Source organism: Phaseolus vulgaris, chromosome 2 (assembly GCF_051622355.1).
Source record: "Phaseolus vulgaris cultivar YP4 chromosome 2, ASM5162235v1, whole genome shotgun sequence".
NCBI lineage: Eukaryota > Viridiplantae > Streptophyta > Magnoliopsida > Fabales > Fabaceae > Phaseolus > Phaseolus vulgaris.
The window spans coordinates 29,454,726-29,480,301 of record NC_143499.1 but is presented as its reverse complement, the minus strand read 5'-3'; the positions used below and the strand labels follow the sequence as shown (position 1 = coordinate 29,480,301).

Here is a 25,576-nt window from a genome sequence, read left to right as displayed (position 1 = left end):
TCACAACTTCGAATAGAATTAAATTTGATGGAACGTGACTTTTCTCAAATTATTATTAAAGTATGCTCTAATCTAACCCATGAATTTCTACACTTTTTTGGTATGAAAAATGTTAATTTGATAAGTAGATATTTAAAAACAATAGTCTACAATTTTTTAAAAGACTTTTTCAATCTTTTGACATAGATCACGTTTCAGTAATTTTTTTTTTAGATGTTAGTAGTCTAAAATAATTTATTATTGGTATAAATTACCTTCTTTATTATTGCTTAACAATGCAATGCGACTTCATAAGTCATGGGACTAGAAACAATAATAATTATAGTATAACAACAAAGAATAATAATTATAAATTTTATGTTTAGTCATTATATTTAGAGTTTGATTACTTCCAACACTACAAAAATAATTTTCTTCGAATTTCTTTGTATGTAAATTCATATTTTTTTATGTTAGGTTATGTTAATCATGAACTATTCATGTGGCATAGTAATGAACAGATTTTATTATTATTATTAATTTTAATGATAAAAGATAACAATATTAAAAATAATAATAATAAGAATAATCATAACAAAAATACTAATAATTATAGTATAACAACGAATAATAATTATAAATTTTATGTTTACTCAATATATTTAGAGTATAAATAGATTATAATGCCTTAAATAGTTTACTACAGAAATATAATTTCTTTGCTGATAAAAAATAATTTTATTACATTTTTAATCGTCTTTATTTTTAAATTAAGTAATACTGATAAAATAAGATATAAGAAGTTATTTATAAATAAGGATATGATGGTAAAGTTCAATGTGAGAATTCTAAATTTTATGATTAACGTTTCAAAGATAATTTATTAATTTGTATCCTTAAAAGAGATATCAAGTTAAAAAAAATAATCCTAAGATAAAATCATTGAAATAAGAAGGATGAAGTTTTGAAGAAAGGAAGGAGATAAAACCTAGCATTGGTCCCGGTAAGAGGAGCACATGGTTTACACCTGTTTCCTCTTCTTCTATTCTTCTGCCATACTATTATCTCTCTCGGACGATTCAATCTCTATTTATATTCCTCTTTCAAAATATACCTTCACATCTTTCAAGACAAATAAAACTCCTTTACACCTCATTTTGACAATATATTGATATTTCAACTTGCAATAATAGAATATTAATTACATATGTTCTTTTTATTAATAAGTGTACTAAAATATTACTTCGTATCTTCTTTGTGATCACAAAAATTAAAAAATAGTTTAAGTACATCTCATTACCAATAATGTTTATTAACTATCATAAATTAGTATTGGTAAAAAAAAAAGACACTACTAGCATTGGTCTAGCAAACCCTTTTCCATCACTCACAAAAATGATCTGAAAGTTTAAAGTCTGCTAAACGAACATTAAACTCATGCTAGGAATGGTATAAAAAAAATAACAATTAAGTAGTGGCTAGGCAAAAGAAAATACTAGAATAAAATTATAAACTAAAAAAATCATATTTTAACATCCATTCCCATTACATCACACAAATTTTTTTTTTTATTATTATTATGATTAATATTATTAATATTATTAGTAATATAAGTATTGTTAATATCATTCATATTATTAATATTATCAATACCATAAACATTATTAATATTATTAATACTATTAATATTATTATTATCATTAATATTATTATTATTATTATTAATTTTATCATGTAATAATATGCATATTTATCAACTCTAATTCATAGATAATATCCATCAATTTTAATTCATAGGTAATATTTATTTATTCTAGTCCGTAGATAATAACTCCAACTTGAGGGTGTAGGTATTACCCATCAATTTGAATTTGTAGGTAATACCAACCAACTTGAGATCATAGGTAATACTTATCAACTTCAGGTAAATCCGGAACTAATTTTGCATATTATTTAGTTTTTTCATTATTATTTTATTTACAATTATTATTTATAATTATCATTTGTTCTCGGACGAGTTGGGGACCTAGAGAACGATTGCTCCTGATGTGTCAGATCGGTTTCACACTCTTGATGCTCCTCGATGCGTTCGCCTTCCTGGTCGTCCAACTCCTCAGGCGGGAGGGTACCTGCAGAAGGCACTCCAACGCTCAAGTCAGTGGGATACCGGCACTCGGTTGTCAGAGTACTGTAGATAATGACGTACCTTTCTCCTTGAAATGCGTGCTATTTATATTACCTTAATGGGCCTTTGATGTTGGGTCAGGTTAAGGGAGTTGGTTTGCGTTTAGGATTGTGTTAAGCCACCCTTAACCGTGGATTAGCCTTGCTAATCTGGTCAACCTTCGACTTGAGCGATATGGACCGGTCGGCCACATGTGTGGAGCGGTCGCCCCTTTATTGTTCGTGTGGCAGCATGGGCTGAGTGCTGGCCAACTTGACAAGTCATCCGGTCGTACCAGTACATCATTTATTATTATTATTATTATTATTATTTATGAATATTAATTATAATTATTATTTATAATTATTCATATTATAATAATATTATTAATATTAGGCATATAATTATGATGATTAATATTATTTTTATTATTAAAACTACTAAGATAATTTATTTTCTTAATATTATTATATTTTCAATACTATTAATATTGTTAATATTATTAATAATACTAATAAAAATATTTATATTAATAATAATATTGAATTTACTTACTGATATAGATTTGTGAGTAAAATTTGTGAATAATGTAAAATTTACCTACTTATAGAGATGAATGAGTAATAATATGTAGATATGAGCCCAGTTTTTGTATCTGAGCTTGAATGTGGGAAGCAGAAGACCCTGTAATTACGATGTCATCTACATAGATTAAAATGAAAATAGTATAAGATTTGTGAAACTTAACAAATAAGGAATTATCACTCTTAGTATAGTGGAAACCAAAAAATTCTAAAGTGTAACGTAGCTTTTCAAACCACGATCGCGGTGCTTGCTTCAAGTCATAGCTGACTTTCTGAAGTTTGCAACAAGGTGGGGAGATGAAGACTCGAATCCTAGAAGATGTTTCATATAAACATCTTCTTGAAGCTCACCGTTCATAAATGCATTGTTAACCTCAATTTGATGTATTGGTCATGCAACACAAACAACATGCGAGGGAACAACTCGAATCTCGAATGGTTGATGGCTTGATAACAAAACTATAGGTTTTGTTGTAGTCACAACTTGCAGTTTGACTGAAGCCTTTTGCGACAAGACGTTCTTTGTGCCTTTGAAAAGAGCCATCAACATTGTATTGTTTTTGAAAATCCATTTGTAACCTACAACTTTGGATCCGTAGGGAAGAGATGTGAGGAACCAAGTCTTGTTGGGCGGAAAGAAGGACGTGTTGTGGTTCTTGATCCAAAAAACGAAGTTGAACTGCTCGGATGGGGAGGACGAGTCTGCGTGTGACCACCACAATACCCTTTGCTGTGAAAATTGGATTTCTTGTTTGGACGAGTGGAGAACCACAATGTAGTAACATGATTTGCTTGAATAATGGAACTTTGCAACACTTTATGTTTTTCAAACCTTTCTTCTTGAGCAAGGATTAGAGACTCAAGCTCGTCAGTAGTATATGGATCAGAACGTGAGAGAATAGTGATGATGAAACCATCGTATTCTTCCGATAGACCATCCAAGATCGCATTTATGTGTTCAGTAGTGGAAATGGAAGCACCTATGGCAGATACTGAATGAACTGTCTTCTTGATGTCAAGAACATAGTTGGCACGGATCTTTCATTCTTTGGTGTGCGAAGGAGAAGACGAAGTTTTTTTATAGTTGCCTAGGTGTGGGATGCATAGTACGTGGATAACCGATTTCAAATGGCATAAGAGGATTCAAGACCTACCATTTTGGTCAAGATGGAGGATGACATTGATGCAAACAACCATGCTACTAATAATTTGTCTTGTTTATGATGGTGTAGATATGCAGGGTTGGTGGTGGGTTCTCGATTTGCAGTTTGGAGAAACTGCGACGACACACTGTTACCGTCCAAGAGGTGCATAAGGTCGAGCCCGCAAAGAGTGGCAAATATTTGTTGTTTCCAAATAAATAAAAAAATCATCTGTTAGCTTGAGTGTGATTGGGGTTAAAAAATGATGTAAAGGTGGTGCAACCATTGGAAAATTGGGTTGAGAAAAATCAGAGGAAGAGGAAGAGGAAGAAGGAGAAGAAGAAGAATAAGCAGGAAAAGATGCTATGAGAGAAAAATAGCTCTGATACCATATTAGAAGTTATTATGAAGAAGAAAGAATGTATTATTATTATTCACATATAAAAAAAAATGAAGGTCATATATAAGTTAACAATATTATATATATAAGTGCCTAATATTAGTTAATAGGGTGTCACCCATCAAATAAAAAACATACACATGACATCTAAATAATAATATTTTAATAATATTTGTTATTTTTAATTTAAAATTTTAATATATATTATTATATTATTAAAGTGGTTTGTCAAGGTATGTTATATTTTTTAAGTTAAACAAGGACTTTTTTTTCCTTTTGTTTCTCTCACCATTATGTGTTTTGCACGAGGTATCTATGAGGTATCTATGCAGGACGTAACTGTCATATGACATGTGAAAAGGGAAATATATTTTAAAAAATTCTTTTAAAATACAATCACCATTTAATAATATTTCTTAATATATTAATAATAAAATCTTTTCCTTTTTATATTTATTATATTATTATTATATTAATTAGGAGGGTTATTACTGTTGTTTTAAAAGGAGTTTTTAATATGGAAAATGATACTTTTACAACTATGGAATTGTATACAATTCTTGTGATAAGTTTAAAAATAAATATATATAATAAAATATAAGTTTGAAATTAAATGATATAAAAAATATTAAAATAATAATATTGAAAGTTGTAATGTGATTGTATAAAAAATATGCATTGTCAATGTATCATTACTCTTTTAATATATTGCTATTAACATAAATAGAAAAAAAACAACATAAGCCCGTCTGTGCAAAGGTGATATCCTAAGCATAACAAAGAGTCATACACGCAAAACGAAATAAAGAACCAATCAAATCAAAATGTGACAGAACCCCAAAACAAAACCTGAATTTAGGAATGGGATTTCTTAGTCAAAGTTGTAGGCAACATCAATTAAATTCATTCATTCGTGCACTTTTGTTTTTGAGAACTTCAGATTAAATAAAATTGGACATTGGATTGACAACTTCAGTATATTTTATCTCCATTAAAGTTGTTAATTTTGTTGACAAGTCCAGCTGATTTTTTAAATAATTAATATTTTTTAAATTTAAAAATATGTACATAATAATAATTTAAAATTTGTTTAAAATTACATGAAGTGAATAAGAATAAGAATATTGCGAAAATTTGTATTTTATAGATAAATAATATTAAAAAAATTAAAACTAAATTTTGTTTTCACAAAAACAAAGTTACCTAAAATTAAGTTGGATTAAAAATAGGTTGTGTAATAAATGTAAAATATTTAGTACTTTTTAAATATTGTTAAAATTAAAAATATTTTTGTTGTTTCTAAAAAATTGAAATTATGTTCGTGAAGTAGCGTTTATAGTTAATACAATTATAAATATGTTCCCGCCAGCTGACCCAAAACGTCTTCGTGCGTCTACGACAATCTCGCGTCCAAGAACCCCTGCTTTCCCACATGTTTATCCTTCGATTGAACACCTGAAAACACAAAGACAAAAGGCGCCATCGTGGTCGTTTGCACTCTGACGCTCAAGTCAAAGATAGGGCTACGAAACATCAAAAAGCTCTTAACTTTGAGAGGTCTGTGTGTGTATTCTCTCTGTATGTTACTTCGCGTTAGAATTGCGTACCTTGTTATGTTTGTTGTTACCCTTTATATACTATAGGGTTTCCCCCATTCTTGCTAACTGTAATTAGGTTTACTGTAAGTGTGCCTTAGCGTCACTATCACCCGCTCTTAGGGCTATCTAGCGCGTAAGACTCCCTTATCGGAATGCAACCTCTGACGGGATGTCCACTTGGGTGCCAACTCATGCACCCAATCTTTGGGACCATCTGCCCTGGGAGTGCTCTAGCTGATCCACGTGCCATGCACGCGGATCACCCCTGGAACGTGACCCTCACGAGTCGTCTCTTTTCCAGGGGCTCTTTTACTTATGTTACGTCCAAACGCATCCTCCACACCACATGCACGGAGCCCTCGTGATCTAGCTTTCTCCCTCATTGAAAAATAGAGCGTGGCTTGGCAACCACCTTCCACGTCCCATCTTTACTGCTCGAGTCACCGAGGTTCGAGAACTCCTCGCCCTTCAGTCCCGTTGCTGACCACTCCTCAGCAATCTTGACTCTCGTGCCTCACGAGTCACTGGCCCATGCTTCTGGTGGGACCAAACCTATGTGGCCCACCATAACTGTAGTCACCACCGAAGTCCGAGGATTGGTCAGTACACAAGCCCCCAGTCTCGAGCTATTATCTTGTTCAGCGAGGAGACTAAGTCCTCGCCCTGACGACCTACGTGGCTTCATGTGACAGGACATGTACAGTGCATCGAAGTGACGCTTTCTTGTACCTGTCTTAGTCTGCGCACACGTGTCTTGATCGAATGGCTGGGACTTAACATCGCTTGCGCTTTTAGGTTTACGTTAAACGTTCAAAAACACGCACTTCCAACATTGTTTCATCACTTTCAAAAACTTCACTCACACTCTTCATCTTCTTCTTCAAACGCTCTCGCTTCCTCATCGCGAAAAATCAAAACTTTCACTCTTCATCAATCAAAGGTATGGATCTGATTTCGCGCATTGATAACTGCCTGGGTCTGTTTAAACTTCCGCATTTTAGGTTTTCCTCTGCATTTGTTCTTCGTTCCTTTGTTTTCTGGGTTTTTCTGCGATCATAGGGTTTCTAGGTTTCTCTTTAAGTTATGCCATAGCCTCTCTTCTGAACCTTTGTTTTCTTCTTTTCCTTGCTTTTTCCCAGCTTCCTTCGACATGGCTCGAACGAAAACCACTTTCAACCCTCCACCCAACGCCAACTACAAAGACATGTACCCTTGGGCATCCGTTGAGTTTCTTGCCGAAACCTCCACCCTCACCTACATCGCGGATTGGAGGGCACATCTAGACAGTGTGAGCCTGAGTTTAAGGGTAGGGCCTTTAGGAGAGAGAGCGATGCGTACGTCTCGGTTTGTCCATGTGCAGAGGGCGAACCCGTGTGTGTAGACGATCACGCCAACGAAGGAGAATCCTTCTTCTTCTTCTTCTACCAAACTGCCTTTAAACGTATAAGGCAACGTCTCCCCTTTAGCAACTTCGAGAGCGAGCTACTAACGGAGGTGAACGTTGCTCCCGCCCAGCTGCACCCCAACAGTTGGGCCTTTTTGAGGGCCTTCTCCATCCTCTGCAACCACTTCGGCTATCCACCCTCCGTAGACGTCTTCCTTCACTTCTTCGAAGCCAAGAACCCTGGGAAGAACCTATGTGTGAGCTTCAGCGTGGTGACAGGAAGAGTCATCCTCACCCTGTTTCAACAATCATACAAGGGCTTCAAGGGGAAGTTCTTTAGGGTGTGCTGCTCTGAACGCGACTGCACCCTACTGAACGGGTTCCCCTTGTATTGGGTGGGGAAGTTGACCCTCAAGAAAGCCAAGACTCTTGATGAGCTATCCTCTGCTGATCGCGAGGTGTGCCAAGTGTTGGCTAGCCTTAGGGCGGTCTTCAACACCGTCGAGTTCATCAAGAATGAGTACAGTCCAACTAGACTCACTGGCTACATTGGTATAGAAACTTGTTTCTAACCTTCCCCTTATCTTTACTCTACTTTGCTTTTATTTGTTACCTCATACTTATTCATGTGTTGATTTCTGACTCAACCTCATTTTGCTAAGTTATCATCTCTTCTTGTTCTGATGTAGGCATGGTGCTGAACGAAGACAAACGGGCAAGGCTGGCTGAGGTATTGGCTCTTCGTCAAGAGGTGGCCACTGGTCGGGTGCCTCAGCTCCTTCCGCTCCAAACACCATCCAAGCCGCTCCTTCTCCCGTTCCCTCAGTCCCCATTGCCGCAGTCCCTCTGGCCACCGTCAAGGCTTCTCCTACTCCAGGCACCCTTGAGAAAGGCAAGGGGGTGGTGGAGATCATATCTCACGATGACGAAAACACCATGGAGGGCCCCGTCTTCAAAAGACGCTGGGCGGCGGTAGCGGTCACTTCCCATTCTTCCTTCGCTAGGCGCCCTGCCTTGTTCAGGGATCATCCACTAAGCGCCTCATCCCACCAAGGCTTCTTTGCGCTCGAGGGTGGCGATGAGAGCCTCCCTGAACCTGCTCCTGCTTCTAAGCTCCACCTGGTCCTTCAACAAATCCTCAAGGGCTTCCAGAAAGGAGCCATGGAAGGATTGAGTGAAACTGTTGTGCGGGATAGCCTGGCTCTTAGCCTCAGTAAGTTCTTTGCTCAATCTGATGCCCTTTCCCACGAGGCGGAGTCAAGGGTAAAGGAACAACTAGCCTTGGTTGAGGCGAAGGCGAAGGAAGAACTGGCCCTGGCAAAGGAGCAACTGGCCCAACAGGCCCGAGTCTTCTCCAACCGCGAGACCGCGCCTCAATAGGAAGTAAGCGCCCTTCGCCAGGCTGAGCTGGAAACCAACAAAAAACTCTTCTATAAGGGTCAAGAGTACATTACCCTGCTGGCTAAGGTTGTGCCACTGCGCACCCAGGTGACGGAACTCGAGGCCGAAGCTATGGCCAATAAAGCTAGGATGGCTAAACTCGAAGAGTGAGCCACTGATCGGGAGGTGCAGCTAGGCAAAGTGGAGGTTGAGCTCACCACACAAGCTGAAGCCTTTGAGAGGGCCAAGGCGGAGCTCATCGATGATGTTGTTGACGCCTACGCAGCGGGGTTCGAGGACGCTCTTGCTCACGTTGCTTGCAAGCATCCTGAGATGGACACCTCCCCCTTTGCGACGTCTAACCACGTCGTGGATGGGCAGATTGTGCCTAGGCGCCCTCACTAGGAGCTTGTTATGTTTTAACTTTGAATCAATGCCCTTCTGTAATCTTGTAATTAATATAACTTGCACCTTTCTTTACTTATTTTGTTGTCTTTGCTTGCCAATAATCATGTCTTTAACCGCCAACTTGCTAGCGGCACTTCAAAGCTAATATCTTTAACATACGATGTCCTTGACAAACTTTAAAACTTTGAACTTTAGGTAGCACGTTTTCTCATCCTTCTGCTCATCTTGCCTTCACTTCTTGGTAACTTGAGATGACGGTGAGGCACACGTGAACCCTTAACTGGCTTTGTCTTTGTCCAAAGGTAATAGAGGATTTTAACTAAGAAACCTTTTTGTCGAGCCTTGCCGTTCCCACTTGAGAGGAGGCACCCTATGCGAAAGCTGCCACTCCCTCTCAAGGCTTCTAACCTCAAGGTGTGTAACTGGTCTCGTTTTTGCTCAAAGGCAATAGAGGACTTAACTGGTTGAACCTTGCTGTTTGAACTTGGCGTTCACACTCGAGGGGAAGGCGTCCTAAGTGGAAGCTGCCACTGCCACTCCCTCTCGAGGTATCTAGCACCAAAACGACAGGTTCATCACTGCACTTGCACAAAAAACTCGAGAATATATACTCTAATCGAAATTTTATTGGGTGATCTCGTTAAAAAAATCCTTAAAAAGGGAAAAAGAGTGTTCCCTTGAATCTGTGTACAATGCTAGAGTTCAACTAAAATAAAACTTGAAATTGACCGCATTCCAGGTACGAGGAATTGCGCCTCCCTCTAACGTCTCAAGTTTGTACGCCCCGTTTCCAAGGACCTCCGTCACCCTGAAAGGGACAGTCCACTTGAGGGACAACTTGTTATCTAGCTGATATGGGTGAGCCTTCCACATCACCAGGTCGGCGACTTGGAACCGGTGGGACCATAGCTTCGAGCTGTGTTTGTACTCCACCCTTCTCTTTAACACTTCAGCTTTGATTCTCACCTTCTTCCTGACCTCATCCAGTAGATCTAGGTTCACCTTTCTCTCTTCGTTGGACTCCTCAGCCACGAAACTCTGAAATCGTGGCGAACTCTCCTGAATCTCTACCAGAATCATTGCGTCTGGCCCATACACTAAGCTGAAGGGTGTCTCTCTGGTGGTGGACTAAGGTGTGGTGTGGTAAGCCCACACTATTCTAGGAACCTCTTTTGCCTAGGTTCCTTTAGCCTTCTCGAGTCTTCTCTTTTGACCTCTGAGTAGGACTCTATTGGCAAACTCAACCTGCCCATTTTTCTGGGGGTGCTCAACTGACGCAAACATTTGTTTATTCCAACCTCTGTGCATAGCTTGCCCAGTTGTTGGCTCGCAAACTGTGTGTCATTGTTGGAAACTAGACGCCTCAGCACGCCAAAACGACACACTATATTCTTCCACACGAAGTGTTGGATCTTGTGAGCTGTGATTTATGCTACTGGCTCAGCCTCTATCCACTTCGTGAAGTACTCTATGGCCACTACAAGGTACTTCATCTGCCTTATCGCCAAAGGAAAGGGCCCTAGAATATTGATTCCCCACGTGTGAAATGACCACAAGTTGTAAATCGACCTTAGCTCTTCTAGCGGCACCTTGTTGACCTGATGAATGCCCACCATATTATCAACAACAAAGGTTCATGGGGCCTTGAGGGTTTCCTGTATGACTGTCCTCTGCCTGCCCCCCTTGCCCGAACTGGCGAGCTTGACTAGCAAGTCAGCTCGGGCATTCTGCTCTCTTGGGACGTGCACCAGCTCAAACACCACGAACAATCCTTTCAAAATTTGGACGTACACAAAGTACACAACCATCTGTGGACCTTTGGCTTAATATTCCCCAATCACCTGACCCATGAGCAAAAGGGAATCGCTCTTCACCAACAAGCTCCGCGCTCCCATCTCCTTAGCCAAAAGCATGCCGACGATGAGGGCTTCATACTCTGCCTGATTATTGTTGGCCTTGAAAGCGAACCTCAGGGCCTGCTCAATCAAAAACCCGTTTGGTCCTTCCAAGATCATGCCAGCTCCACTGCCTTGCTGGTTGGAGGACCCATCCACGGAGAGCACTCATCTGCAGCTGGCCTCCTCCTCTTATTGTGCATCTACCGAGGAGAGCTCTACCACAAAGTCCGCATATACTTGGTCTTTGATGGGGCCTCAAGGCTCATACTCAACATCGAACTTCGAAAGTTCTACTGCCCATCGCACCATCCTTCCTGCCACATTTGGCTTCAACAGCACCTTGCGTATGGGCAAGTCCGTCATTACCACCACCGTGAAACTCTAAAAATAATGACGAAACCTCCTAGCCGAGAACACCACGGTCAGGGTTGCCTTCTCCCGGGCTTGGTATCTTACCTCCGGTCCTTGCAATACTTTGCTCACAAAGTATATTGGTTTCTGCACCTGATCCTGCTCTTGTACGAGGATCGAACTGATCGCCCGCTCCGTCACAGCGAAGTACAAATGGAGCGATGTGCCCAACTGTGGCTTACACAACACCGGGGGCTAGCGAAATACTCCTTCAACTTGAGAAATGCCTCATCGCACTCTCTGGTCCAGACGAACCGGCTATTCCTCCTCAGACACTGGAAGTAGGGGTGGCCCTTGTCTCCTCCAGTTGATACAAATCTGGACATAACGGTCATCCGCCCCGTTAACTGCAGCACCTCCTTCACTGAGATTGGGCTTCTCATTGCAAGGATTGTAGCGCATTTCTTGGGATTTGCCTCTATCCCACGCTCGGTGAGTAGGAAACTCAAGAATTTACCTGCCTCCACCCCAAACACGCACTTCTCGGGGTTCAGCTTCAGCCTGTATTTTGCTATCGTGGCAAATAGCTCTTCCAGATCAGCCACGTGTTGATCCCTCTCTTGCGAGGTCACCACCATATCGTCCACGTAGGCATGCACATTTCGACCTAACATGGGTGTAAGGACCCTATCCATCCGCCTCTGGTAGGTGGCGCTTGCATTCTTCAGCCCAATGGGCATCACCGTGTAACAATAACAAGACATCTCAGTCATGGATGTTGTCTTGCACTCGTCTCTAGGGTGCATCTTAATCTGGTTGTACCCAGAGAAAGCGTCTAAGAAACTGAGCATCCTGCAACCCGAGGCACTGTCCACCAAGGCGTCGATGCTTGGCAAGGGGTACGAGTCCTTCGAGCATGGCTTGTTGAAGTTGGTGAAGTCCACGCACATTCTCCATTTCCCGTTGGCATTCTTCACCAAGACCACGTTGGCCAACCACTCAGGGTATTGGATTTCCCTTATGTGGCCGGTGCTCAACAACTTCCTCGTTTCTTCCTTTATGACCTACCGCCTCTCTTCATTAAACTTCCTTGGCGGATCGGCCTGACCTTAGGGTCCATGGTGAGGCGGTGACACAGGAAATCTGGGTCTATGCCTGGCATGTCCGAGATGGACCATGCGAAAGCGTCCAGATGTCGTGCTATCACCCCAACAACTTGGTCTTGCTCCGCTTGGTCCAGTGATTTACCAAGCTTAAACGTTTTGCCCCCAATCTGCCTCTCCACGATATCCCTTACTGGCTCGGGTCACCTCTCCTGGGCGCTCTCTGCATAGGAGATCTCCGTACGAGCGTCCTCATCTCTGCTGGGTGGGCACTCTGTAACCATGAAGACCCCCCTCTTGGTCTTGAGGCTATTTTCATAACACCTCTTAGCCTCTTGCTGGTCCGACTTGATAGTTATCACCTTCCCACTCAAGTTCGGCAAATTCATCTTCATGTGGCGTGTTGATCCTACCACCCTCAGCCTATTCAAAGCTTTTTAAAGGTGGACCAAAACATCACATCCATTGAGCTGCCTTGGTCCACTAGCACTCGGTGCACCTTCCTCCTTGCAGTTACTACAGAAATCATTACATGGTCATTGTCATGGGGGACGACATCTCGAAGGTCGGCCTTCATGAAAGTAAGGTCGACGTTGAGGACATCGTCTGCCACTTGCGCCTCTATTGACATTACTGATCGTACATACTTCTTGCGCTGAGAAACAGTGCACCCTCCACCTCCATGGAACACTTGTATATTATTTTTGTTTAAATTATCATCCTTATACTTATACATTATTGTTTATACATGCATTATATTATGATTTATTGAATTTCTATTTTGACTTGTATTAATGTTATTATTTCAAGAATACCTGAAGATGAAGAAAATGTCCATCAAGAAGACTAGAGCAACAGAACATGATACTCTCAATAACACTTTTGACCAACTTGCAGCCCTTAATAACTCAAGTAAGTTCATACACAACTTCCATTTAGTGAGATGTTTGTACTTATATTTTAATTTGGAATTCTCTTTAAAAATATATTATTTTTCACATGTATTCATTTAATTATTATGTAGCACCTCATGTGAATTCTCATCCTATAGAGAATAATAAGAAGAAGACTCCTCCCCCACATGCACCTCATAGGTTGATTTCTACTACTAAGAACAATTCTGCACCTGAATTTCAATTTGATAATACAAATGAATCTGTCCATGAATCTACATTTGAACCTACACCAAGGTTACAATCTGATGAAGAAAGGGAAGAAAATGTGGGTATTGAGATGCAAACTGAACAATCAAAGCATGTATTACGTAAAAGATCATGGCTTGTTGATGTCATTGGTAAGCTTGAATCAATACATTGCAAACTCACATTGTATTTGTTTTTTATGTTCGTCCTCTTAAACTAACAATAATTTTGACAGATAATGAAGGCAAAAAGGTTAGGAAACAATTAACAGCAAATGATGTCTGGTTTTTATCTGTTGGTGAGAGGATTCTTGTTAACTGGAATAACGAGAACCAACCAGTTGATGACAGTGGAGCATTGTTGAATAGGTTTTTAGGTCATGTTGCAAGAAATATTAATGCATTTCCTATTAGCTATCAAAGTTGGAGGAAGATTCTCAAAGATTACAAAGAAGATATACTTAAGAAAACCATTCAAGTAATTATTTTTGGATTTTTCGGTGTTTTAATTGATATTATATTGAAATTATCTTAAATTTACTTGTGTAATAATTTTGAAGGCTAAGTTTGAAGTTGAATCTGATGCTAATGTAAGATATATCTTCAAATCACTTAACACAAAGTGGACTGAGTATAGGCAACAACTATGGCAACAAAGAAATGATGGAACACACAATAGAGATGAAATTATTGCAATGTGTCCAGAAGTAATGAATAAAGACCATTGGGCTTCTTTTGTTGACTACAGTTTAAATTCAAGGACAAAGGTAATAAAAACTACTTTATTCTTTAAAGTTTTGATTTATTTATATTTAGTTATTTTACTACATGTATGCTTAGGAAATTGCCAAAAAGAACAAGGATAATAGAAAAAAGCAAACAGTTCCTCATACTGGTGGATCCAAGAGCATTGCACGGAAGAAAGATGAGATGGTAACTTGATTCTCCTATAATTTTTATTATATCATATATCATGATTCATATACTTTTATTACATTTTATAGGAGAAAGAGCTTGGTCGCAAAGTTAGTAGGGGAGAAGTATGGCTAGCAACACATAAACATTCTAACAGAGAATTTGTGAATGATGGGGCAAGAGAGATTGGGGTAAGTATCATTTTTGTAAAGATGAAAACTCAACCAAATTGGATGTGAGCTTCATTTATAACTTTTTTTCACTATTTGTAGGAAAAGATTCAAGCATATGAGTCAAATACATCTTCCCTCTCACATGATATATCAATTGATGATTCACTAGCTCATGCCTTTGGAAGTGAAGAACATTGTGGTCGTGTTCGAGGGATGGGATTGGGACCTTGCCCTTCTCATGTGTTTGGATATACTAGAAATTCTCGCACTGGGATATCTTCAACTACTTATAGAGAATTGGAGAATCAGGTTTTTTAACATGCATTTTCTTATGTAGCAATTTTTTAATGTGTATGGTTTTCTCACTCTTTTTCATGATAAATTGTTTTTTAATATAGGTTATTGCATTAAAGTCACAATTGGATGAACAAAATAAAAGATATGAAGAACGTGAAAAAAGATATGAAGAACATGAAAAAAGATTTGAGATAATGATGAATTTTTTCTTTCAAAGTTATCAAGGTCAATTGCCTCCTGAGTTGACTATGTTCAATCGTTCATCGGTAATGTTTAAAAAATTTAAATAACTTGTTTTATTTTTCAGATTTACATTTCTAATTGTGATATATGTTTATATTGTAGGTGTCTGATCAAGGAAGTGTGCCAAAAAATTAGGAAGGCAAAACCAAAACCATAATAATAATGTACCAAACACACTCATTCAACAAATAAAGAATTCATGTGGGATTAGAACGTGATCAAAACCGATCCTGCAGTCATATATTGGTTTTATCTTGTTCATTAATGAGTTTAAACTGGTATTAATGAGTTTAAATTTTGTGGAAAAAATGAAAATTTTGCTGGATTACTTCTTATTTTGCTTTAACTTGTTTTTTTTTAATTGGTGTCTTGATCCGTTGATGTGTTTGATGTTGATTTATAGTTTTTTTTAGTTTTTTTTTTGTTGGATTTGAAAGCTTGGTAGTGTTATGTTTAGGTGTTTTCCTTGTTTTTGTGTTGGCTAGTTTTGACAAGGTTGTTGGATCTTTCTTTTGAGTAGTGTATGAAAATGATTAAGAATGGATAAAAACTAATTAATGTTTGTGTGGTGTGATGAAAAACTACTTTTGAAACTAATTGATTGTTGTTCAAGCCTCCATTTGAACATCTTGAAATAGCATTTTTTACACATGTGCTATTTGTTTTTGATCTGTAATGGCATTTCGATTTGTCTACTCATTTTCTTTGTCACCTACAATTACTTTATTTAAAGTAAAAAGTGATTTGCCTCGGTCTCCATCAATTGAATTGTGGTTTCTTGGTCATGGTTTTCTTGAGCACTTGTAAGATGGTAGTAAAATACCATTAGAAAGAGTTGAACGATGGAAAAAGATTGATTCTTAGCTTTGTGCCTTGTTGTGCCATTATGTGGAACACAATATATTAGGCACTCTTAGAGCTTGTGTCACTCGTTTCAGAAGAAGGCTAAGAGTATTTTGTAAATAATATTCAACGACTTTATGACTCTGCTCATAAATTGACATCTCTTAAACAAACAAATCATGACATGACTTGTTTTATTATTGAAGTCCAATCAACTAGTAAGGAATTAAAAATGGTTTTAGATGTTGATTCTTCAGAAGAGATTAAGACGAAGTTGGATGAGTTCTATATGGTTAAGATTCTTCATGCCGTGCACTTTGATTTTGATTAAGTTTGAGTCCAAATCCTAACCGGTCAAGAAATTTCATCAATTTCAAATGGTTATAGATTTATGACCACATTTTCCATAGGTACTATCAGATGTGTTGGTTATTACATGATATGTCATGGTTATAAGTCATTAAATTGATACAAAGTTGAGATTTATTTACTTTGGATGTGCATAAAAGGCTAAAATCTATTGTGCTGAGCCAGCTAGCTAACTTGGGTAGTCCCACTATATGTGTAACCTCTTTTTTTTTTCTTTTTTTTTTTCAGTAAAGCTAGTTTAAATTGTTAAAGATTCTTTGTCCAGGTAAATGAATAAAAAAAACAAATTTCATAATTTTGAAACCTATGGTATTTTTTAAGGAGGTTCTAAAACATTTTATGCACGTTTTGAAACCTATGGTATTTTACGGAGTTTTGAAACCTATGGTATTTTACGGAGGTTTTAAAACCCATGGTATTTTACGGAAGTTTTCAAACCCATGGTATTTTACGGAGGTTTTGAAACCCATGGTATTTTACGGAGGTTTTGAAACCCATGGTATTTTGAAAGGCTTTTCCTAAGGTTTAAAAATACCCTGTGGAACACATTCCCCAGAGATGGTTTAGCGGGGGAAACTACAACCCTGGATAAATGACTTAATGGAGGTTTTAACCCTAGATAATGTAAAAATAAATCCTCGTTAAAACTATTTTTTCTTGTAATATCACCTCCACCTGAGAAACCTCTGAGATAGTGTTTAAATTAAAACATTAATCATCTGTCTAAATATATTATTTTAAAAATATATATTTATTTAATGAAATATTTAATAATATGATTAAAATTCAAATTTTATTAAAAATCAGACTATTACTATTTTTTTTACTTATATTACACATATATTGTAATGATAATAATGTAAAATCATTTACTTAATACATTTAAATAAATAAAAAATTAATTTAATAAATTAAAAGGTAAATTTATTCAAAAAAAAATTATTTAAAATTATTTATTTATTAATTTAAATACAATATATTATGGGAGTTAGATCCATCGAGTAAACTTATGTACATTTTTTATATGAAAAACACACCGACATTTTAGGGTCAGTGATCGGATGACCACATCAAAATTTGTGAAACACGCTCAAGCTACACGGAAATATCATAATATATTTATAATTTAATTTTTTATACAATCACACCCCAATTCTTAATATTATTATTTTAATATTTTTTCTTATCATAAATTTATCATATATATATATATATTTATATATATATATATATATATAAATTTATCACAAGAATATTGTATACAATTCTAAGAATATAAAACTATAATTTTTCATAAAATATTACAGAAAATTTGACACTTTTTCTTTCTCTCACCCTTCTGTCTTCTGCATGAGGTATCCATACAGGACGTCGCTGTCACTATGAAAAGGAAAAATATATTATAACAAATTCTTTAAAAAGACAATCATTTAATAATGTCTATTAATATAGTAATGATAAAGTCTTTAACATTTCATATTTATTATTATTATTAGCTTGTGATAGATTTACAACACAACAGTAAAAACCATGATACTTTTACATTATTGTTAATTTTCTATATTCACTCTACAACTGTATATATTAATATTCTATTATTATATAATATTTTATTAAAAAAATTGTTAAATGAATATATTTAATGAACAGTGATGTCAAAAGATAAATTTCCTTTTCAATATACTGCCATTAAGATGCACCGTTTCTGCAAAGTTGATATCCAAAGCATCAGAAAGAGTTATACACGCAAAATGAAATAAAGAACCAACCAAATCAAAATGTGACACAACCCCCAAAATAAAAACTGAATTTAGTTGGTGGAAAATGGTAAACGGAATTGATTCTAAAGGATCCCAATTTGGATTTTGTTTTCAAGAAGAAAACTTGATGAATTGTGGCAGTGTTAATTATTTTCCCTGCTGGTTGATTTAATGTACTGAATCAAATCCAGGAGACTGGAGTAAGAGGAACCACCTGGACTCACACTCTTGTGAGCCAACTTAGCCATTGCTTTAGCTGAATTGAGAAACTCCTCCCTCCTATGAACCATGAGATCATTTACCATCTTCTCCACAACATCTCTATCACACACATCTTTCATGTCCAACCCTACTTTCCAAACCTCACTCACAAACCTGCTGTTAATCTGCTGATCTGCAAAGTATGGCCAGCAAATCATGGGCACACCAGCCACCACACTCTCCAAGGTTGAGTTCCACCCACTGTGTGTCAAGAACCCACCAATGGCCTTGTGTTCCAGCACCTCCTCTTGTGGTGCCCACCCTACTATGAACCCCCTCTCTTTAGTCCCTTCCTCCAGCTCAGCCGGTACCCGGTCATTATTGTCTTCTCCCGCCACCATATCAGGCCGAATCACCCACAGGAACCTCTTCTTGCTGTTCACCAATCCGTACCAAAACTCCATGAGCCTCTCCCTTGTGATGGTAGTGATGCTACCGAAGCTGACATATAACACCGATTTCAACGGCTGAGAGTCAAGCCAAGTCAAGCAACTTCTATCCACTTCCCAGAAAGAACTCATGGACGGCGTCGGTTTGGCATCGAATACTCTTTCGGAGTTCAAGTGCGCATGGAGAGGACCAACGGCGAAGACTCGAGGAAACTTGAGACGCATCTGGGACAATAGAGGACCATCTAGATCCTCGAAAGTGTTCAGTATCACTCCTCGGGCTCGAAGCGTTTGATGGCAGTCAAAGACTGTGGATTTTAATGGCTCTACTAGGTTGGATTCTGTTCCTCGGTAGAAACTCGGGAGATCTCGACATCGGAGAATGTTTTCCATGCCCGGGAGAGTGGTTATCACGCGATCCATGTCTTCCTCTCCTTCAATAAGTTTCAATTCAGTTATCATCGTATCAAGCATGATAATTGATAACAAACACACAACTTCTACTCAATAGGTCTAATTTAATCTAAGCTCACATACTATTTTTAGGTTTGATCACTTTCACAAACAAGTACTACTATATCTATCTATCTATTTATCTATATTATAATTTATAGTTTTATACCTCTGATCGGAAGTTGATTGGATTCAAAGAGATTTGGAGCACAGAACAAAGCCCAGAAGCATGAAGCGCTGATGGCGCGAAAATGAATGAGCGGTATCCCAACCTCATCCGCCACGTCAGCGGTGAGGCCTCCAAGGAATCCATCACCAATGAGGCACGTGACCTTGGGCTTTGCAGCAGTTTGGGAGACAAGAATGTCTCTGATGAGAGGTTTTGCGTGCGAGTTCAAGAAAGAATAGAGGTCAGCTAATGCGTTATCGGAACGAGGATGATCATCGGGGAGGCCATCGGAGATAGTCTTGAGTTCGAGGTTCGGGTAGGTTTGTGAAAGAGCCTGGATGTCGGCGAAACGGTGGAGGCGGCGGTGGATGAAATCGGTGGTGAGGAAGGTGACGTGGAAGTGATGCAGAGCTAGAAGCTGCGCCAGCTTCATCATGGAGTTTACGTTGCCTTGCAATGGTCCCGGTAAGAGGACCACGTGGTTTACACCTGCTTCTTCTTCTTCTTCTGCCATACTCTTATCTCTCTCTGCCGATTAAACCGCTAAATCATCTCTATTTATATTCCTCTTTCAAAATTTACCTTCACATCTTTCAAGACAAATAAAACTCCTTTAGACCTCATTTTAACAATATATTAATATTTCAACTTGCAAGACTATAATATTAATTACATATGTTATTTTTATTAATAAGTGTACTAAAATATCACTTCGTATCTTCTTTGTGATCACAAAAATTAAAAAATAGTTTAAGTACATCTCATTACCAATAATGTTGACTAACTATCATAAATTAGTATTGGTAAAAAAAAAAAGACACTACTAGCATTGTTCTAGCAAACCCTATTCCATCACTCACAAAAAATGATCTGAAAGTTTAAAGTATGCTAAACGAACATTAAACTCATGCTTGGAAGTGCATAAAAAAAATTTATATCAATTAAGTAGTGGCTAGACAAAAGAAAATACTAGAATAAGACTATGAATTCAAAAATCATATTTTAACATTATCCCCACTACACCACACAAGTTTAATTATAAATTTTATTGTTTTGTTATTATTATTATTATACATATAATTATTATTCTGATTATTGTCAAACAAAAAATATTCATATTGTCAAACATCAATACACACAAAAATGAATGTGTCCCAACATTACTGAATCGTCCACCCCTCGTCAATTAATTATGTTTCATTTCGCACAAACTATTTAATGTATCATTGAGCAAAATATTAAATGACTCTCATTTATTTTCATTTATTTTCCTTTTTATGTTCAACATATACTTATTTATTATCGTCTTATATCTCTTATTTTTATCTTGTTTTGATTTGTTTTTAATTTTTTTTATATCTTTTATCTTTATCTTATTTTGTCTTTATTTTATATTTTTTATGTTTTTAGTTATTATTATTTTTTGTCATTCTTTATTTATTTCTGTTTTTTGTTTTTATTTTTATTGTTGCTGTTTTTATTTTCTATATTATTTATTTTTGCATTTTTTTTCTTCTCATTTTTTAAACATTAAGTGTACCATTTGCATTAGTTTTTTTTTAAAATTTTGCATTTAGGGTAAACACTTCAATATTATTTGTGTCCACTACTAATTAATATTATTTGACTTTGTTTTTTTTATAATTATGTCATGTATTTTTTACTTGAAATTAACATGATTATATCATCAATAATGATAAAAATAAATACTAACTTTTGTTTATAGATTCAACTTTTATGTTGTTGTAGAGTTTAATTTTTGATTTTCTTCATTCTTAAAAAAATTAAACTAAACATTTTTATTTTTATTTTTGTAAAAACTTATTTTTTTATTCATTAATTATATTTCTAACTATTTTAAACATTAAAAATATTTATTTTTTTAATGCATTCAAAATTAAAATTATCATTTTTTAATTTTATTTATTTATTTACTTTTGAAATAGTGTTAGATAAGAAAATAAAAACAAAAGAATGTTAAATATGAAAAAAAAAGTACTAGATAGAGAAATAAAAGTATAAATAGTGCTATAAGTGAGAATGTTTTTAGTCTAATCAACTATTTTATATTTAATAGAGTCTCTTGTTTTACGTTTGAGAAACTACTTCTCATTTAAAATTTAAATTTAATAACTATTTTTAAGAAAGGAAAACAGTAAATTATTTAAAAAATAATAATTTTTAATTAATTATAAGAATAATTAGTTATTTAGTAAATATTTTAAGAAATAGAAAATGATTGAAATATTCAAAATTCCATATATCTTTCAATTCTAATCCCTCCCTCCCTAACAAATATTTTAGAAAAAATAGAAAATCACAGAGATAATGTTTATGATAATGATAATGAAATAAAATAAAAAATTGATATAAGATAAAGTAGAAAAAAAATTGAAAGCAGTTGTTAAAGAGGAAAATCTCCTAACTAAATAATATCACATTGTTAATAAATAATAATAATAATAATTTCTAAAGGAACTGTTTAGGAGATGAAATAAATGCATAAAATAACAATGATAATTTATGTTATCTTTTCCTTCACAAAGTGAAACGGGCCAGTCCAGTGTGAGGAAGAGGAGAGTGAGTCCAGAAGAGAAAAGCGTTTGTTTGACCAAAACGAAGGTGTTCCAAACTGAGTTGAGCGGTGGCACCGCCAATGGCTCTGCTGGGGGAGGACGGCCGCGGTTACGAACTGGCACGGAAGCTCGACATTTGCGGTGTGTGGCGAACCTGGCTCGGCGACTCCACCTACGCCGGCTTCGCACCCTTCCTCACTTCCCCTTCCGCCTGGGACTCCTTCATCACCTCCTCCTCTCACGCCCCTCTCCAACTCAGGGTCCGCGCGCTTCTCTTCGACAAAGCCACCGCTTCTCTCTCCCCGAACCCTAACTCCTCTCTCCAACGCCTCAACCCTACCTACCTCCAATTGCACGCCGACGACATCTACTTCACCCTTGGCACTCCCTCGCACGACTCCAAGGTACGTAAAACCCTATCTCTTCTCTTTCGCGCCCTTCTCTTTTAATTCCTTCTCCATATTCACATTTCTTCAATTTCACGCAGAATCAATCTAATAAAACGGCCTCCGCTTCCGGATCCAGGTACATTGAATCTGAATTGCCGGAAACGTGGTACAGTCAGGTGATTGATAAGTACAAGGCTAGTAAGAATTTAGTTTCCGGCGAATCGCGTTCGCCGGCGGAGATGGCTTCGTATCTTACGTACGTTACTAATCATAAGAAACGGCGCCTGGCGTTTAAGGAGGATGTGAATTCGGTTGCGGATCACGCGCTGCAGCCGAACGGTGGTGGTTTAGCTGTTGTTGATGATGGTGATTCCGTTGTTTTTCCCGAGATTGCGTTCGCGTTGAACTGCGTGCCTGATAGCGCGCTTCCGTTGAGTGATAGAGTGGGAAATAGTGGTAACCAGAAGGGGAAGGTGTTTAGTGTTCTTGATACTTTGCCTCCTATTGCAGCGACTAGAAGTTCCGTTATGATGGAGAGGCTCGGGATTAGGCCTGAGCCTGGTAGTGTGGAGCATGGAGGAGGCGTGAGCCGTGGAAAATTTGTAGCTGAGGGAAGTGGGAAGGTTGTTGGCCCCCAGCAGGCAGCAAAATTGTCTCAGAAGGCGGTGGCGCGGATCTTGTTGGGTGTGGGGTTTGAAGGTGCCATGGAAGGTTCGGTCGAGGACTTCTCTGAAATACTGAGCGAACGGATTTGTAAAATAGGAACGAATTTGAAAGTGCTTGCTGATAGTTATAAGAAACAGTGCTCGCTCATTGAGCTTCTGAAGATGTTGCTTAAAACAGTGGGTTTTAGGTGAGTTTTAGACACTTTTCCTGTGTTTAGTTTTACTACTGAATATTTGCTGCATGAATAAATGTGTTAATCTTACTCTGCATTGATATGTTCCCAAGGGGATTGCTCTAAGACTATAGTATTACTTTGTTCATAAACATTCACAAAAATAGAAATCTGCGAGGGAGAGGAAGAGATAAGTGGTTGTGGCACTGTGAACATTTTGGTGGATAGATGCATTGTGGTTGTTTGAGGGTTTTTTAGGCAATAGTTTACCTGATGGCTGAGTCCCCAGCCATACACAACCACATAATAAGGAGAATGAAGACCTAGAGTCTGTTTATAGACTTATTTGCAATGCCTATCATACCCTGATTTTTATTTACCTGGACGCATTTTAACATCTTCTGCTCTTGCTCACAGTAATTTTGCACCATTAGTGGATGTGGTTAAAGATGGCTCCAAGAATAATGTACAACACAGTCAGCAACAAGTTCATGGAATGCAGCCCCAGCTGCAGCAACAACAGCAGAGTTCCCTTCGGCTACCTCAACAAGTATTTACATATACTTCTTTGTCCATTATTTAATGCTGTAAGCCACTTGTATGATGCATGTACATGATCAGGGGGACTTGCAGTGAGACGTAGAGCGAATTTCCTTACTTTGGATCTTAGAGAACCCTGCACTTTTGTAGATGTATTTGGTGCTTCCTCAAAACAGAATTACACCATGCATCATGCTGAACTGTGATTTTATTTTGCTTTCGCCAGTGACCATTATTTATATCATTCGTCAAAAATTATTTTTCTTCACTTTGAATGCTATTTGAATATGAACATTACAAGGTTGCAGTTCACATGCTAATTTAAATCTGTGGCTGCTGCATATTTTGCTCATATCCAATTTATAGTACTGGGTGCTATATTTAATGTATTTTGTTCATATTCTCTTGTTTTGTTTACATTGTTATTACTTTTTTCTTCCTGAGCAGATGGAGATGATGATGATTTGACATTTAGTACTTTTGAGATTTGGAACATGTTAGAAAAATGTATTTGCCCTGCCCTTCCTCAATTATGGTATAATGTGAAGGAAGAGAATTTGTGCTGATTGATTTTTTTTTTTGCCTGTGTCATTTATATGAACTTGTGACTGGTTTGCATCCTATTTGCCTAATTGATTTTGTTCCTCATTCAGAATTTTTCAATATGTTATCTGCTAGATTGATTAATGATTCATGTAATGCAGTATTACCCAATGCATTGTTAATGTGCAGGTTCAAATGCAGAGGCAAATGCATCCACAGATGCAGCAGATGATTCATTCCCAAAATATGGCTTTTCATCAGCAACAGCAAATTGAGAGAATGAGAAGGCGTGCTGCAGCTACTCGCCCTGCTATGGATATGGATAAGGAAAGACCGCTGGTTCAAGTCAAGATTGAAAACCAAGATTTACCAATTGATGGTAATGTCTTCACTTCTAGACATCCCCAAATGCAGTTTAGGCAGCAACAGTCGCAGCAGCAGCAGATTGCTGCAATGTCAAATTTCCATCCTCAATCTGGCACTCAGTTTAGACAGATGAGTTCCTTGCAGATTCCTTCAATGCAGTCGCCGTAAGTTATTTAAAATAAATGAATGCTGCTGTTAGGGTGGCTTTTATGTTATATCTATCTTTACTAAGACTTCATTGTTTGTGTATATAGGAACATTAGCATGGTTAGAGCCCCTCCTGTGAAGGTGGAGGGCTTCTCGGAATTGATGGGTGGGGATTCTACATCGAAGCATGATGTAGACGAAAATAGACTCACTTCTCCCAATGGTAAATAGCCTTTCAGTCAACGGGTGTGTGCATCCCTGGAGATCCTATGAATTTGGTACTGCCTTCATTGTAATACAACTTTTTCTTTGGTTTACTTTGTATAGTCCTATTCTCACTTAGTTTATCCCAGCAGTGCTATCTATCACCATGGATCAAATATATATTACCAAACTGTTGCTCTCGAGTGTGCTGATTTTTGCTAGGGATGTTTTCTATACCTCTGCTTTAATGTTTGTGATTATTTATTTGATCGCGACATAAATTTCAAGCAAATTTTTTCTGCGTTTCATGGAGGGAAAAATATTTCTCGAAAAAGATGGTTAAATAATAATACGATGCTCATGGATCTGTGTTCCTTGAACCAGTTGCAGTTTGATTATTTATTCTGCATATGCAAAATGTTATTTGTATAATAAAATGCGACGCCGCATTGAACAATTAGATGCAGAATTATAATAAACAACACAGATATCAAGCAAGCAACTTAAAACAGGCAAAATGACGTCTGTTCTCAAATATTTTTTTCCCATTTGGTTATCTACTATACTAC

The 25,576-nt window shown here is 37.2% G+C and overlaps 3 protein-coding genes across 4 annotated transcripts; 2 read left to right on the top strand and 1 right to left on the bottom strand.

The window, feature by feature from the left end:
• Positions 1–13,212: 13,212 nt before the first annotated feature.
• Positions 13,213–15,325, top strand: LOC150029099 (uncharacterized). The gene is made up of 9 exons (XM_090297935.1): positions 13,213–13,303; positions 13,416–13,685; positions 13,769–14,010; positions 14,093–14,299; positions 14,373–14,465; positions 14,537–14,638; positions 14,720–14,929; positions 15,019–15,183; positions 15,263–15,325. The coding sequence occupies exons 1-9, from the start codon at positions 13,213–13,215 to the stop codon at positions 15,293–15,295; spliced, it is 1,413 nt and encodes a 470-aa protein (XP_090154061.1). The 3' UTR covers positions 15,296–15,325.
• A 2,702-nt stretch (positions 15,326–18,027) lies between these two features.
• LOC137811307 (7-deoxyloganetic acid glucosyltransferase) lies at positions 18,028–20,016 on the bottom strand. Its single transcript, XM_068612996.2, has 2 exons — positions 19,405–20,016; positions 18,028–19,216 (listed from the first exon to the last, which is right to left on the bottom strand). The coding sequence occupies exons 1-2, from the start codon at positions 19,916–19,918 to the stop codon at positions 18,276–18,278; spliced, it is 1,455 nt and encodes a 484-aa protein (XP_068469097.1). The 5' UTR covers positions 19,919–20,016; the 3' UTR covers positions 18,028–18,275.
• A 1,868-nt stretch (positions 20,017–21,884) lies between these two features.
• On the top strand, positions 21,885–25,210 carry LOC137811306 (transcription initiation factor TFIID subunit). 2 transcript variants are annotated; one of them, XM_068612994.1, is made up of 5 exons: positions 21,885–22,384; positions 22,468–23,222; positions 23,625–23,757; positions 24,480–24,820; positions 24,911–25,210. In XM_068612994.1, the coding sequence occupies exons 1-5, from the start codon at positions 22,061–22,063 to the stop codon at positions 25,032–25,034; spliced, it is 1,677 nt and encodes a 558-aa protein (XP_068469095.1). In that variant the 5' UTR covers positions 21,885–22,060; the 3' UTR covers positions 25,035–25,210. The 2 variants fall into 2 exon arrangements, with proteins under 2 accessions (XP_068469095.1, XP_090154652.1); XM_090298526.1 differs by having other exon boundaries at positions 21,933–22,384; positions 22,506–23,222.
• The last annotated feature ends 366 nt before the right edge of the window (positions 25,211–25,576 follow it).

Coding starts and splice junctions, on each gene's coding strand:
- LOC150029099 (XM_090297935.1), top strand. CDS start 13,213: ATGAAGAAAATGTCCATCAAGAAGACTAGAGCAACAGAACATGATACT. Junction 13,304..13,415: donor TGCAGCCCTTAATAACTCAA/GTAAGTTCATAC, acceptor ATTATTATGTAG/CACCTCATGTGAATTCTCAT. Junction 14,930..15,018: donor ATAGAGAATTGGAGAATCAG/GTTTTTTAACAT, acceptor TTTTTAATATAG/GTTATTGCATTAAAGTCACA.
- LOC137811307 (XM_068612996.2), bottom strand. CDS start 19,918: ATGGCAGAAGAAGAAGAAGAAGCAGGTGTAAACCACGTGGTCCTCTTA. Junction 19,217..19,404: donor CAATCAACTTCCGATCAGAG/GTATAAAACTAT, acceptor AACTTATTGAAG/GAGAGGAAGACATGGATCGC.
- LOC137811306 (XM_068612994.1), top strand. CDS start 22,061: ATGGCTCTGCTGGGGGAGGACGGCCGCGGTTACGAACTGGCACGGAAG. Junction 22,385..22,467: donor CTCCCTCGCACGACTCCAAG/GTACGTAAAACC, acceptor AATTTCACGCAG/AATCAATCTAATAAAACGGC. Junction 24,821..24,910: donor ATTCCTTCAATGCAGTCGCC/GTAAGTTATTTA, acceptor TTGTGTATATAG/GAACATTAGCATGGTTAGAG.